This window comes from Artemia franciscana, chromosome 21, assembly GCF_032884065.1.
Source record: "Artemia franciscana chromosome 21, ASM3288406v1, whole genome shotgun sequence".
In the NCBI taxonomy this organism is placed as follows: domain Eukaryota; kingdom Metazoa; phylum Arthropoda; class Branchiopoda; order Anostraca; family Artemiidae; genus Artemia; species Artemia franciscana.
This window is the reverse complement of record NC_088883.1, coordinates 9,766,973-9,783,811: the sequence shown is the minus strand read 5'-3', so window position 1 is coordinate 9,783,811 and position 16,839 is coordinate 9,766,973. Positions and strand designations below refer to the sequence as shown.

General features: G+C 33.7%; 1 protein-coding gene across 3 annotated transcripts in view; it reads right to left on the bottom strand.

Annotated features, from left to right (window-relative positions):
* Positions 1–16,839, bottom strand: part of LOC136041027 (uncharacterized) — a 251,653-nt gene that overhangs the window by 28,234 nt on the left and 206,580 nt on the right. For 2 of the 3 annotated variants that reach the window (XM_065725547.1, XM_065725548.1), the window contains one exon: positions 11,992–12,070. In XM_065725547.1, coding sequence (XP_065581619.1) covers positions 11,992–12,070 — 79 coding nt within the window. Of the gene's footprint in view, positions 1–90; positions 3,574–11,991; positions 12,071–16,839 lie in introns of those variants that run through there. The other variant, XM_065725549.1, reaches the window with a different exon arrangement.

The window sequence follows — 16,839 nt, the reverse complement described above, 5'->3', positions numbered from 1 at the left end:
AAATCTACTTTTTTGAGTTTTCTTTATTTTTGAGCGTCAATCTTGCTAATAATTTTCCAGTTTACGAATAAATCATGCAAACAAATATACTTTAGATTCTAAGACGTATATTCAAAAGGCAGCATTACAGTGATTTTTCATTAAAAACAACATTATTAGCAACAATATCAACGACAGAATGATATCTTCTTTTTCAACCAATACACTAAAAAACAACGGAACTGTGCGACTTGTTATTGAACAATCTTTTTCTCTCTCTTATCTCTCAGTTTTCATTCATTCTTTACAATCATACCATCTAATTAAACCCCAGCATATCCATGTTTTAAGCGCCAAAATAATCAGGTAATATTGTTTTTAATAAGATATAATTCTAAATAGTGACAAAGTCTTGTCTTAGTCTTTTATCAAGAGATTAAAGTATCACAAAGAGATTTTTGCCACCAGGCAGTGGTCAGTGAGGATAGTGACCCGATATGTGGAATAAAGACATTTTATGCTGTACAAAAACTAAAAAAAATGAGAAATATTTCCATTAAAATCATGGTAAAGCAAAACCTGTGATTGTACTTGCCTCTTCCCCACCCACCTGCAAAAATCTCCTGGCGGCACTTTTGTCACTATAACCTTTTCTGAGAGCTAGTGCAACATTTGCGGAGAAAGTGATTAGCCACATTCTTCATTCTTCAGTGATAGCTCTGGAAAATCTACTTCTACTGCATATACTAATCACCCATGGAACTAATAATTAATAACTGCCAAAATATTAATGGCACATCATAAGTAACAGCTGACACTGCAAATCTTGGCATAAAAAAAATAAAAAAAGGAAAAAATGAAACTGTGTCTTCCAGTTTGACCGATTTTCTATCTCTATCGAGATAGATTTTTTCTATCTCTATCGAGATTTTTTCTATCTCTATCTCTATCTCTATCGAGATAGATTTTTCTATCTCTATCGATTTTTTCTATCTCTATCGATTTTTTCTATCTCTATCGAGGAGCATCGGATTGTAGAGGGTGGAAAGAGAATTTTCGTCACGCCCAATCCCCCCCCCCAAAAAAAATGGAAAAATGTCTTTTATTGGTATTTTCGCTGAAAAATGACTTTTTGGTATTTTCCTTGATAAAACTGAGACAAAATAGAAGAATCACTCCCTCCTTAGATTTCAAGAAATACCCCCCCCCCCTTCAGACCGTAAATTCTCTAACCCGTATCTAATCTTAGTTGAGACACAAGAATAAGAAGATGGCATATGTCAGTTTTTGGATTATGACGCCATTAGTTGTGTTCTTGTCAACTACTAAATATTCTTCTTCATGCAAATGTTGTCTGTTACATCTAGTTTTATTGGTGCAGTCAGAATTTTCCTGTATCTAACCATTAGAGAGATATAAATGACGATCGACTGTGTGAATCGTGGCACACGATCCAAGCACTTTATTGGAGCACCAAAAATTTCTTTTGGTTGTCCTGAAAAGCGAAAATTATTATCTTTTCAACTACTGAAAAATTTGTCTTTATGCAAAAAGTTACGTTTTACACCCAGTTTTATGATTCTAGTATTTTTCTCTACCCAAAATACTAATTTACCATCAAAATAAAGTAAAATCCATTAAAATACCCTCAACTGTTTTTTCATTCTGAAAACAGTACGGTCAGACGCAATTCTAATTTGGTTGAGGTTAAAAGTGGTTTTTACCTGATATTGTTCTGACAAAATGCCATTGTTCAGTAACAAAAACAAAAAGTTGTTGCTAATTAAATGTTTGTTTCGTATGAGTATGAATAAATTAAAAACTTGTACGTTTTATATATTAGAAAAAATGTGCTTGAACTAGCTCGATAAACAAAATTTACAACTAGGTTAAGCACGTGTCAAATTTCGCTGTAATAGTCGAATTTCACGAGCCCCAGTGAAAAAATGGGCCTCGTGCAGTTGAATATTAAGTTTGTTTTTGCTTCAAACGATAGTTGAAAAATTATTTTTATTGTGTCAATTTTTTTAATAAAGAGAATTTCTTTTTCCAAGTTCTAATAAAAATTTACAATTGGTGGTAATTACGTATTATATTAACTACACTGCTGTTCTTGACCTGTTATAAAACCGGTTTCTCCGTGTGCACTCACAAATAATTAGCTTAGCCTGACTGAGATAAACTGCTATGAAGATATATTTTAATTAAATGTTTAATATATAGAGTTGATTAGGCTAGTTATTTAATATAACATGCTCTGGGCAGTCTGCTTTCCATAATTCTCTGTTGTACTTTCCATAATTTTGTTTCTAAAGTATTATATTTTCATCATATATTAGTATATTTCATTGTGATTAACCTAACTTCACTTCTTGAGTGCTGTCAATATAGTGCCCAATTGTATAATACGTAAATGCCCGATTGATTTTCTGGTTTAAAACCGGTGTAAAACCTGTGTTAAAACCTGGTGTAAAACCGGTTTCTCCGTGTGCACTCGAAAATAATTAGCTTAGCCTGACTGAGGTAAACTGCTATGAAGATATATTTCAATTAAATATTTAATATATAGAGTTGATTAGGTTAGTAATTTAATATAACATGCTCTGGGCGGCCTGCTTTCCATAATTATCTGTTTCCATAATTTTCCTCATATATTGCTTTATTTCATTATGAGTAACCTAACTTCACTTCTTGAGTGCGGTCGATATAATAAGTCAGTACCCAATTGTATAATACGTAAATGCCCAATTGATTTTCTAGTTTTTGCATAAAATATCCAAAACATCTTTCCTTTTCCAAAATATTTCTAATATGACTTGAAGAGAACTGTGCTTTGAATCAGACACATCAAATGGGATGAGTATAAACATGATATCTGGTTGTTTTTACTTCACATAGTTTACCACCCATTATTATTGCCGCAGAAATTTACTTTTTTTTTTTACAAATCCTTAAAATTTACTGTCTAATGAAACTGTCTCATTTTGTGGACTATTTTGTTCGATTCTGCTTCGAATCGGAGTTGAATAGTTAGTTTTTATGGTTGTCAATTTTTTTTAAAAATAATTAAAACTCCCTTTGCAAACACACGTAAGATACCCTTTATTGGTATCCTTTTTTGAATAAATGTTCAAAAGGATCTCTTGTTTTCAAATTCTTTTTCTTGGAAAGATATAAAAGAATTTAAGCTTCAATTAGAAATGTTAGCCAAAATGGACAGAACCACGTTGCCAGGTTATTTTTGCTTCCCCAAATTCAGAACCTACTATTATAACTTAGCTCCGAAGACATACAGCACAAATTTACTACTGAGAATCTTTAGTATTTATAAAAGGCAAACATAGTTCTGAAGAGAGAGGGAGATATTCTTTATGAATATGCCGGAGTTCACGCAATCATACCATAGCTTCAACCAATAAAAAACACCTAAATTACCAGCTAAAATTTAAATAGAAAGGCAAAATAAGACCCATTTCAACTCATTTACAAAACCGTTCCTTTTAATATGTATCCAAATTATCACTAAAACAGGTTTTTTAGGAAACCTCCCGCGTTTGAAAGAGCTTGTACAGCAGCTGCTGCTTGTGGTGGCGTCTGGTAATCAAAATAAGAGAAAGAAAAAAAAAGAACAAACAGAAGAGAACAAAATTAAAGGGGAGAAAAAAAAATCTGTGTTAGTAATGTTAGTATACAAGACCATAGCACATGCATAGACTTAATAGATCCTAGAAAGAAAACTCGAAGCGTGGTAATTCAGAGGGCAGGATTTGAAACTTATTGTCAAAGGGATATTGTACATCTCAGCGAATTAAACGGATTTCAATCGATTGGCTCATTCCCAGGTCTGCCAATCAAGGGGGCAATTAGCCTTTAGATTTTTGTCCCCCCCCTAAATTTGAAAAAAAAACTTTCTGGTATTTTTATTAAGTAATACCTTTTTGTGAATAGTCATTGAGAAATAACACATTAAACTGCCAATCGATTGGCTCATTCTCAGGCCTTTCAATCACCGGGGGGGCACTTACGCCTACATTTTATTGCCCCCACTAGATTAAAATAAACGTTTCTTGATATTTTTATTGAAACTGACTTTTATGGTATACCCATTAAAAAAAGAAAATGTCGAATTGAAAACGTCAAACCTAGATTAAAAATAATCCCCCCTCTATGTTTCCGTGAATTGATGGCCCAATTTATTCCTATTTCTTATTTGGTTCTTAAGATAAATAGAGGCTTGTTTGTCATCCAAAATGCGTTTTATCTTCTTTTTTTAAAAGCAGAAGCACTTGGGACATTGGAGCTTTTTTTGTAAAAATTGTTTTCTTTCTTGAAGGCCAGACAAAAACCTTATTTATAAAAACTCTAAAATCATAACAATAAATTTGCCAATAAAATCTTTTTCAGTCAAAATTTTTGTTTTGTTTTCTCAATTCCTACAAAATGTTTATATATATATATATATATATATATATATATATATATATATATATATATATATATAGTCATAACAAAAACTTGCTCTAAGTTCGCTCTATACTTGGTTGCAACTACGGCTGAAACTATAGAGAGAGAGAGAGAAAGATGGGTTTATTAATATTAAAAACAAAACAAAATAAGAAAATGGCCTGAAGCAAAGCTTGTTTGGGGTTATTTATTTATTTGGGTTTATATATTTCGAATAAAACTAATAGTAAGTGATCGGAAAGGTAAGATGAACTGGAATATTAATCAGTTCATTTAAAATATTTGAAGTAAATGTATGCATAAATCTATTGTTACTTAACTACATCTTAATTTTTCATTATATTCTAAGTTTAGTTAAGATCTTTTATCTATACAAAATATTGGTATAACCATGTTTTGAAAGAAACATTGACCCTCCAAAAATTGTATCTTAATTCCAAAATATTTATTTAGATGAATATTTGAACGCTAGATAAAATTTAACTTAGAACTGTCTTTTTACCCAATTCTTGGCATATTCGAAACACAGTTCTATATTGCAAGGACAGAGGAATGCTTAGTAAAAATCTTTTGACTCACAAACCTTTTGTTCTTTTTATTGTTCTTTTTCAAACTTGCGGGCTTAAAATTTGACGCAAAAGAATCATCAAGACATATTTCAGCTTTTTGTCGTTTTGACTGGTTTAGAACCACACAATTGGCTAATGGAAATACGTCACATTTGTAAACCAATAAGATCAAAGCACACATTACACCAGGGAATTATATAACTTTTTTCCTTCTTTGTTACAGACTACATAGAAGAAATTATCAAAAAGAAAAGTTTATTTTAGGATAACATTCAATGTTTTGACGATAATCATCTTAAACAATTGCTAGCTCGGCTCTGCAAACTCTTCAAATATAAAGAAAAGAATAATAGCCTATGCATACAACAATCCGAAATCAAAACACATTAAAAGTCGTGTCCAGCTGTTAAATATTATTAGTGGATACCAATCGTTTCAGAAGGGTTTCAAGACTTTGCGAAATGCTTACAAACACTTCTGATTTTCGACGGGCGCATTGTTTCTTTTGGCAAATTCAAAAAAAAATTGAAAAATAAAATTTTTCTTTTTTTTTGGAGAACAAAAAAATTGTTAACTGATGTTTTAAGGATTCTAATAAAAAAGAAGGAATTTCCAAGATATTGCCAACCTGGATACCCGTAGTGACTTAAGATTTACTACTGATCCCTCATTGAAGCCAAAATCTTTGTGCTTGACCCCTCAACACCTCCTGAAAATTTTAACTTGATATCCCAAGCCGTCCCTTAGAAATTACAGATACCCTATTTTGTTAACCTTGGTAATTTTTTTTGTTTTTTGAATTACATTAATTGAAAAAAGAAAATAATAATAGAACAGAAACCTTGTGGTTTTTTAGATAGTAGCATATAAATTTTGTTGTCAAGTCACTTTAGAAATCCATAACTGGAAATCCAAATGGCGGCACCATTTGGAATAAGCATAAATGTAAATTCTTTTGATGTATATATTGTAACCAAAACTTCGTTTGGTACTTAACTGTTATAGCACCTATGTTAAATTATTCATCTATTGACGCACTCTAGGGCCGGTTTCTTCGTTTTCAGCTTACCGTAAGAAAAGACACAAAGAAGTGACAGAATAGATGTGATATATAATTTGTGCTATGTATTTGCACATTAGTAAGGGGGGGATTTTGGTAAAGTATTTGGACAGTGTGATGCTAGAAAACAATTCTTACTTCATAATATGTAGAATTATTGTACCAAAAACATTTTGCATGCAGACCCACTACACTTTTTCCCTCGCTAACGTGCAAATACATAGCCCAAATTTGTTGCTAAAGTATTATATTTTTAATCATATTTTACGATATTTCATTAGGATTGATCAGAAAAACAGGTTCTACTCAAATGAAGAGCTTAGCATAGGCGCTATAACAGATATGTACCAATCAAATAAATCAAACCATATAGAAAATGTTTTGGAGCTCAATCCGTTTGCAAAGTAATATGTCGAATCTTTTAGAAATTCTTTTATGTCTCCTAAATTGCCTACATATAGGTTTCCATCAATACTTAAGCAAAAATGAAATCCCTTAGGGGGATCAAGATAACTGAAATTAGGCAGATTATGGAGATATTAAGGGGGAAGGAACTGAAAAAATATGCTTTGAAAATTAGTAATGGTTGGGAACTGAACCATTGCTTGAACCACTCCCAAATAAAATTGAGTTTTCCAAAATCTATCCAAAAAACACCTTAGTTCTTGTAGTTACGAACGTCTGTTCTTAAGGAGATTTGGGAGATACCAAGTGCCTTTTGGGAAAATTCGGGGAATTCCTAGGATATTTGAGGATAGCAGAAACCCTAACTTGAGCTCACGGCATAGCATACACAAGGCAAGCAACTCTAACAATTTAGATACGATGCTTTGGAGTTATTATTTCAAAAAAAGGGTTATGAGAAGTAGGCATTTATAAGAAGATTGGAAACAGACTATTCTGTAGCTGTAGTTGGAGAAAAGAGCTTGAATTTGTTTTGATGTAATTAACGAAACAATGCCTTTTAATAAGCATTGTTTACAGATAATGAAGGTTGAAGAGAGTATCAAAAGTATTTTTTCGTTGTGTATTAATCAAACGGTTCGTGGCAACGAACTGTAAGAAAGGAGCGATGCGGCTCAATTGTAACCGAAACTCTAAGAAACAGAGCATTGATAATAAATAGATCAAAAGAATCAACTTTTGATACTTATTCAAAATATGTAAAACTGATCAAATTTAATGGTGCCAATCAAAAGTTAAGAGCTTGAGAAAATTTTCCCAATTTTGAAAAAGAGGGGCACCCCACAACCTCTAGCGATATTAATGGAAATCGCCCCATCAGATTCAGCATACCAGAGAAATCCACTCTAGAGGTTTCAAGCTCCTATGTACAAAAATGTGGAATTTTAAATTTTTTTGCCAGAAAAAAGATCACGGATGCGTATTTATTTGTTCTTTTTTTTGTTGTTTTTTTTTCTCAGACGTGATCAATCCATTGAATTATCGAACCATTAATCGTAAAAGATTGGGAGAGGACTCGTTTGATCGAAAATAAAAGTTTTAGTACCCTTTTTAAGTGACTGAAAATATTGAAAGACAGCTAGCTCCCCTCCCGCGCTCATTTTGTCATCAAAGTCTCTCAATCAAAATTTTGAGATAGCCCTTACGTTCAGCATAGTCAAAAACTAATCTAATAAAAAATAAATTTCATAACTATGTCTTTGAGGATGACTTAACCACTCATAGACCCCAGGAGAAGGGCTCGAAGTTATGAACTTTGCCCATTGTTTAGATATAGTATTGGCTATTGGTATACAGACGTTTTCAGGGGGATTTTTCTGATTGTGTGGGGGGGGGGAGTTGACGGTGTTATGTTTAAAGATCTTTCCATGGATGAATTTCTCATAGGGAAGGAAATTTCACATGGAGGGGGAGCCGGAATTCCCAGCATTAAAAAAAATGATCAGAAATTAAAAAAAAGTTGTTTTCAACTGAAAGTAAGAAGCAACTAACGAGCAGAAATTATTGTGTATATGAAGGAGATCACCCTCTTGTCAATACCTCGCTCTTTACGCTGAAGTTTTTAGTACTTTCTAAAGAGCTATTTATTCTAATTAAACAGTCTGTGTGATTCAGCAGTCATTCTTAAATAATTGGGACAAAATTTAAAATTTAGCGTAAAGAATAAGGTATTGACGAGCGGGCTACACCCCCCATATACGTAATAGTTTCTGTTCATATTAAATTTTAATGCTGCTCCTTACTTTCAGCAGAAAAAACTTTCTTTTTTCCATTTAATAATAAAAGAAAAAAAAAACAAGTAGTGTCAGACATCGTTACATAAAAGTAAAACATTAGTTGATTTTAACTCTAAGAGAGGTGTTCATGGGCGTAACTAGAAAGGCGGGCATACAGAGTGGAGGCCTTTGGCAGTATCCCTCCCCCTAGAGTTTTATAAGAATAGATAAGGAAATTTACACCTACCCCCGGAAGAAATAGCGTATGTCCAAGATTTTAGTAATATTCTGTGTATATTAACTATGCTAAAAAATTTAGATAGTTATTGATATCCCCAAGTATTTCTTAAAGCAATTAGCAGTCCTTGGTAGCACACTATTAGGAATGCTCATCGGTTGTAAGGTACCAGGTGGTATACTGATCTTCAAAAAAACTAAAAGTAAGCAGATTTATGTCAGAGAGATATAAATGTATGTTTTTCCAAATAATTCTGTTTGTTTGTCTGTCTGTTTCTCTCATTTCGCCATTCTTTATCTCTCAATTTCTCTCTTTTATATATATCTCCTTATGCCTATCCCTCTCGTTTTCTTTTTCATTTTCTTCCCCTTCTCCCCCCCCCCCCCGCCATCTCAATCTACATGCTTCTATCGCATAATTGGATATTGTGAATGATCACTTGCAGGTTCTGTCAATATTGATCCTATTGTTTTTCTTTTATCAACCACGTTCTTTTTTTTCTAAAAAAAAATCTTCTTTACTAAATATGACATTGTGGCTTGGGCGTCGACAAAGGAGAAGAACGGTATTTTCCGCCCGAAAGGCCAGAAAATCCATAAAACCTATCAAGAACAAAAACATTTTTTTTTCTTTGAGCGTTTTTAAAGCGTTACTGTGTAGTCCTGTCATCCTCTTTCCTGGGCAAAAAAGAAATCCAGACTACACACATATTCCATACCCCCTAAATGCTCACTAAAGAAGTTAGGCTATATCTAATCTATTCCCCATTTAGCGAATAGTAATGGCTTCTATGCATAAAAAACGAAAATAAAACAGACACACAATTACATAAAAAATATCTATCACAAAAAAAAAAAAAATTGATGGACCGTTCAATTGCATGTCAACATTTCCTTTCCTTTAGATTGATTAGGCCCATTAACAAAGTACATCAGTAAATTATTCACTTTGGGTGGTCATTCTCAAGCGGCAGAAACAGAGGCTCAATACTACGCCTGTAACAGATTATCAAATTGCTGGTGAAATTGGCGTGTTAAAAATATTTCCTTTTTTATGCTGATTTAAGCCGATAAAACTGAATAAAACCAGTAATTAATATTGGAAAATAAAAAATAGCGGTTTAGTGGGAAAACTTCAATATTACAAGAAGACCGGGTTTTAAAGGTATAAAACAAACAACCAAGAAAAAATTAATATTTTGGCACAATTATAAGAAAATAATAAAGATAAGAAAATATTGACGATGATTTTTCTCAACACTATGTTGGTTAGACATAGCAAATAAGACTGGCGACAGAAGCCATGATTGAACTAAGCCAAACATAATGGAAATAAATATAAAACGATGAATGTTTGTTTTGACTGCATGTGCAAATATTTTTCTTAGCCCTAGGCAAAGAAAGAAAAAAAATTAGGAGAAAAAGGATAAAAAACCTAGGACAGTAGTAGAATAAACACAAAAGGAGGCAGGGGGACCTATGCACACGTGTAGTCCCCCCCCATCACCAAATTTCTGATTGTTCCTTTTGCTGTGAATGTCATATGCCAATTTTCATCCCCGGAGACTAACATCAATATAAAATTGATTTTATGGAATCCTCATAAAAAGTAAGAATACAACTCAATAAAATAGCCTCAAAGTTATCACTCCCAGGTTAAGTAGACATTTGATAAGTTGAGGGCCGTCCAGCCTGGTATAAATTTTGCCCCCCCCCTTAACGGGATAATTTACATGAAAAATTTACTTTGTTTCTATATGATGACTGAAAAAATTTATTGTAGTTGAATATATTCTACCCCTTCGGAAAAAGAATGCATTTGAAAGAAAACTGCAGCGATTTTAAGAATTTTCTTCGATCTTTACTAGCCTTTTTGCGGAAGAATACGAATCGTAAGCATTAAAATTTGTCAACACATGCGAAAAACTCCCTCAAGAATTAAATGCATGGCTGATTCTTCGATTATCTGTATACTATAATTTGCAAATAAATTGCAAAATATAGAATTTGCAACATACCCTTTTTTCCTTTCGCGTAGTAATCTCTAAGTTCAGCAGCAGCAGGTGAATTGAAGCAAATTTTCTGTAAGATGGACTAAGGATAATTGCAACTTTTTCGGATTAGGCTTCCTAACATTTGTGTTTTTTCCGCAAAAAAAAATATGTTATTCAAGTTGCGCTTTTCCGCAAATTGTAGCATATGAAAACAAAGGGTTAGAAAGGACAACCAGACTTTAGCATAAAAGAGAGGGTAGCCCCCTCTCCCTTTCATTCAAGATCATTTCTTTTGGTTAATTTTTGGTATTCCTTCCTTCTTATATTTGGAAAAAATATTCTTTATCCATTCAAGCGTAAATCTGTTTATTTTCGATACCATATCCACAGCAACTCTTACAACTCTCTTCAAGCTTGGGGGTATAAAACCTGTCAAAATACTTCTAAACCCTAAAGGAAATACAAATATCTACAAAACCATAGTACTTAGGGTACAAGAAGCGAACCTACACATTAAGGCTACATTTAAACAAAAATGTCTAGTGAGAAAAATATCACGCTTGTATCAAAGAGAAAAAGAGAGGTTACTTCCCTAATGCTCCATGTGTAAAAGTGTGCTTTTGTTTCATTGGTTTGCAACTGTAACGTAACTAATCTTGTCATTACCGGAAGCGTGCAAGTATGTGTATTTTCGGCCCTTTGTCCAAGGGCCGTCCTCAGCAGTACAACAATTTATAAGAAGAAACAACTTGCAACAGGATAAAATCAATAAAACTAAAATGAAAAGTTTTTCAAAACAGTCTTAGCATCCTTACCTAAGCGAAGTTTAACCAGGACTGATAAATAAATTATGATGAAACGAGGCAATTCATTGAAATGAAAGAGAATGATTTAAAAACAACGTTTTTAATGCCAGCCTTGCTTTTTTGGCTGCTGATGTCATAGAGATCAGCAGACAAAAAAGCAAGGTTTTTAGTTTTATTGATTTTATCTGTTGTAAGATGTTTCTTCTTATATATTTTTGTATTGCTGAGGACGGCCCTTGGACATAGGGCCGAAATATTCATTCAAATTTGTTTCCCACTGTCTTGAGAAATTCTCTATAGAAACCCCAAAACACTGCATTGTATTTGTTAGCTTTTTTAGTCCATTCATTTCACCTTTGGCTTCTAGTTTTTAAAATTATTATCTGTTTAATCCAGAAATAACTTATTTAGCTAAACTGATTTCTCATTGCAAGGTGAGTTTGAAATACCAATTGTTTTGCGATGTTCTTGTCTCTTACACTCCCCCTCCCCAGCAAGGTCAAGATATACTCTTTTAGGATTGAACATCCTATTAAAATGTTTTACGATAGCTTTGAGCTAAGCGATGTTCTTAGTTCCAAGTCACATACAATACTACAACTTATAAGAATTTCTATCTACATTTTAGAAAAAAAAACATAAATTGACTCGAAGATTTTGTCAGTAAGCTGATTAAGCTATTGTAAATACGCTTAAGTTTACCTGTGTTCGATTTTGTGCTTCAGATGGGGTGGTGCTATTTGACCGTGGTGCTCTTCTGGCCTTTTCAAGTTTCAAGGCCCTGCAAATAATCACATATGATTTCATTCAGAATACAAGTAAAATAGCCTAGTACTGGAACAAGACTGGATAACTGGCTACTTAAATCTTTTTTAACATCACCCAGGCAATATACTCCTTACTTAATTATTCACGGGACTATGTTATCAATAAAACTGTTGACTTTATAGCCAGCAACATTTTCTAAGCACATTCTAAATAAAAGTGTCAAGCTTGTCCCTCCTTTCCAAATTATTGATACATTTTGACTCCTCCCATAATTTCCCAAATTTTTCGAATATTTACCTAATTTTGGTCGTGCAAAACCACAAGGTTTTGCACAACAAGGCTTCTCTAGGGTGTATCCAGGAATTTTTCGGGGGGGGGGATTTGACTGGAGGAGATGCATTTATAAAAATAACTTTACAAAATACTTCAAAGAATTGCTTATATGCAGTTTTGTCACTTTTTTACGAGTCGGACAAAAATTTTAGAAGAGAGGGCTAAAACCAGTACTCCCCCTGGATACGGCCTTAATCTACATGCTTAAATTTTTGTTAAAGTTAGATTGCTCAGCCAGGCGCGTGCAGAGAGGAGGAAAGGGGCTTCGAACTTGTAACCTCCTAAAAAGTCCTTACACACTACAATTTTTGGTACAGCCTCTTGCATCTTTAATTTGCAGTTACATTAATAAATCAATAAATTAAATTGAGAAATCAAAATTCATTAAATTAATAAATTAATTAAATTTATATTATCAACTAATTGTGAAGTTACACCCCTACCCCTCCTCGAAACAGATTCTTACTTATATGCTTGAATTCAGCACCCTCCTCTAGTAAGCTAACATGTAGCTAAATGCTGATTCTTATGAGGAACCCTGGTATATTATTAATGACACTGGGGGTAATTAAGTCTAAAAGGGACAATTAATGTAATTCACGCTTAATTACCACCAAGAAACCTATTACATTGTTGAAGTATTTATGCAAATATCTTAAATTATTTATTGCATGCTTCTGTACGTTTTAAAATTCATTTTACAAACGCCAAATCTCACTATAATTGGAAGAAATTCAGTATGGCTGTCTAAAGTCAAAACATATTTTAATTATTTTCAAATTATTGATAAATTAGCGATGTCTAAACGAAATCATATTTTTGCTATTATTCTCTTCCTAGAGCTCTTAGAGGTTAGGTTGTGTGTATGACGTAGTTGACGGTGGGCTGAGAATATAACTGCTAACCTGAAGGCTATGGTTCATGGCAACTAAGACTCCCACCTCCATCCCTATTCGTCATTCAGAAATCTGACAACGCGACACAATCGTGGTCGAGGGGGTGTAAAAGATGGATCTTAGAAAACCTAATATCCACTAGGCTAAAAGAAATAGAGTGGCGCTGGACTGAGGTTCTTCGGTGCTGTCAAGAAACGCTTGACTGCCATGGGAATATCAAACATTATGAACGCAAATTTTGCTATAGCATCCCCGGCTTTAAGCGATACGTCAACGCTGGTAGCAATCTCTAAATATGTAAGCCAATATTTTATGGAAAAGGAAAGTCCTGAAAATTAGACGCTTCAACGTAATGATTATGATACAATTTAAACCGAAGAGCTTTATAAACATCATCTGGATATCCTTTGTGTTCCTGAAATTTGTTCCTTTGTTTTTGTTCTTTGTGTTCCTTTGTGTTCCATCAAATTTAGTATTTGTCATCAAAAGCTACCAGCATGAGAAAATTTGCCTTATTTTGGAAAATAGGAGGAAAACCCCCTAAAAGTCATAGAATATTAACGAAAATCACACCATCGCATTCAGCGTATCAGAGAACCCTATTGTATAGGTTTGAAGCTCCTATTTACAAAAATGTGGAACTTCGTATTTTTTGCCTGAAGACCGATCACGGGTGCGTGTTTATTTGTTTTTTTTGTTGTTGTTTTTTTCCCCAGGTCATATCGACCGAGTGGTCCTAGAATGTCGCAAGAGGGCTCATTCTAATGGAAATGAAAAGTTCTAGTGCCCTTTTTAAGTGACCAAAAAAATTAGAGTGCACCCAGGCCCCCTCCCACGCTCATTTTTTCTCCAAGGTCAACGGATCAAAATTTTGAGATAGCCATTTTGTTCAGCATAGTCGAAAACCATGATAACTATGTCTTTGGGATGACTTACTCCTTCACAGTCCCCGGGGGAGGGGCTTCAAGTTACAAACTTTGACCAGTGTTTACATACAGTAATGGTTATTGAGAATTGTACAGACGTTTTTCAAGGGGATTATTTTGGTTTGGGGGGGGGGGTGAGGGGAGGGGGATATGTGGGAGGATCTTTCCTTGGAAGAATGTGTCATGGCGAAAGAGAAATTGAATGAAGGGGGCGCTGGATTTTCTAGCATTATTATAAAAAAACAATGAAAAAATGAATCTGAAAAAGTTTTTTTCAACTGAAAGTAAGGAGCAGCATTAAAACCTAAAACGAACAGAGATTATTACGCATATGAGGGGCTTATCTGCTCCTAAATACCTCGCTCTTTACGCTGGAGTATTTTTAGTAATCTCAACTATTTATTTTACGGCCTTTCTGATTCAGGGGTCATTCTTAAAGAGTTGGGACAAAATTTAAGCTTTAGTGTAAAGAGTGATGTATTAACGAGGGGATAAATCCCCTCATATACACAATAAAAATATAAGAATATAAAAGATCGTTACGTTCTATAGTTCGTTCGTTAATTCTATAATTCAATAATACGGAATTCTTACTAATAAAAACATTCGTTAAAAATTAAAAGTTCTAGTTGCCTTTTAAAGTAACAAAAAACTGGAACTAGGCCTCCTCCCCCACCCCTTTTTCTAAAAATCGTCTGATCAAAACTATGAGAAAGCCATTTAGCCAAAAAAAAATTAATATGCAAATTTCATTTTAATAATTTATGCGCGGAGAGCCAAAATCAAACATACATTAATTCAAAAACGTTCAGAAATTAAATATATAAAAAACTAGTTTTTTTAACTGAAAGTAAGGAGCGACAATAAAACTTAAAACGAACAGAAATTACTCCGTGTATGAAAGGGGCTGTTCCCTTCTCAACGCCTGCTCTTTACGCTAAAGTTTTTTACTGTTTAATAAAGTAGAATTGAGAGAAAGAGTCAAACTTTAGCGTAAAGAGCGGGGCGTTGAGCAGGGAACAGCCCCTTCCATACACGGAGTAATTTCTGTTCGTTTTACGTTTTAATTTCGCTCCTTTCAGTTAAAAAAAAAAAACTAGTTTTTTTTATATTTTTGACATAAAGAATTAAGGCTACAACTTTCAAACTAATCAGGGACAGCAAATAATTTTTGCCAATCTAACACTTCCCCTTCTGAACAAAAATGAATGGCTTGATTAACCCAGGAAATCGCCTTTGAAGGTCTAAATTAATCTACAATTTTTTGGGGGGAGAGGGGGCATAATTTTAAGAAGGGCGGACCCAAAACCCTTATTTTTCTCTTTGAATGTACTAATTTGTAGGGCCCTTCAAAGAACTTTTTTTATGGAATATTTCTCGCGAGTTAGGAATCCCCCCTTCCTTAGCCAAGAACCGGTTGCTCACTGAGTTCAGATATATTTTACACCAGTCGAAAATAAAATTTTCAGATGCCAGTTTCACCGGGTCCCTGCCATCAACCTAAGTTGTTTCTGTCCCTGACAGTTCCTCTAATCCAGAGCTAACAAGTGTAAATTTCAAGCCTATGAGAGAAATAGTTTGTTATAAACTATCTATTTGTTATAAGCTTTTCTAGCCTTTTATCAAGGGGAACAAATAGCCTTTTTCCTTTATCTTGTGCATGGAGTTAGCTTGACCTATGGCCTTGAGGATATAAGTTTTGATCAGAACAGAAAATACAATTTTTTCCTCTTTTGGGCCTAATTTTCGGGGGACGGTCCTTGGATTTTTTTTTTTTTTTTTTTTTTTATTTGGATTCCCTTCACCCATGAACTTATGTCTCTAAGTTTCAAATTGATCGGAGATGACTAATTATTTAGCCTAATTTTGGGTCTTAATAACCTTCTCGCTCCCTTCAAAATACATCCCCTTGGCCTAGAAAATGTTTTTAAAAGTTTCAACCACCAGGAAAAAAATTGGGGGACCTGTATCAAGGGGTTTGTGTCCCAACTCAAAAATATTTTCAGTTCTTGTTCTAGTCCCAATTTTGAGGAAAAAAATTTCTTTTCCTTTTTTTTCTTCTGTATTGGTGTTCGTATCGCCCCAAAACGAAGTCGATAAAAATAATTGGGTTTTGGAGGCTCTATTTCTGGGAACCCAAACTCCAAACTAAAATTATTTTTAATATACATTCTATCTTCACTCAAGAACTTTTATTACTAGGTTTCAACCCATTCAAAAAGAAAAAAATCGATTTTTTTGGCCTATTGTCGGCCCCCGGCTTCATAGTTACCCGCATATTTTATCCCAAATTTTCTTCTGATTTCAGGTTCCCCTATTAGAAGTCAAGGACTTAAGGATATATGTTTCGAACCGCTCTTAGGCCAGCGCTCCTAAAAATTCTTTTAACATTAGGCTGCCCATTGCCCAAGGATTTACGACCAAACTTTCAAATCATATTAACAAAAACCAAACCAAACAATATTACAAGTGATAGCAATATAGTAACAGTTGTTAGTTGCTACAATTATCTTATAGATAAATAGGCTTGAACTTACTATAGATATGCTTTGAAATTACTTTCAAGCACCGGAGGTCTACAGGGAATTTGAGTGTCACCTAGCTTCGATGTATTTTAGCTATATAGC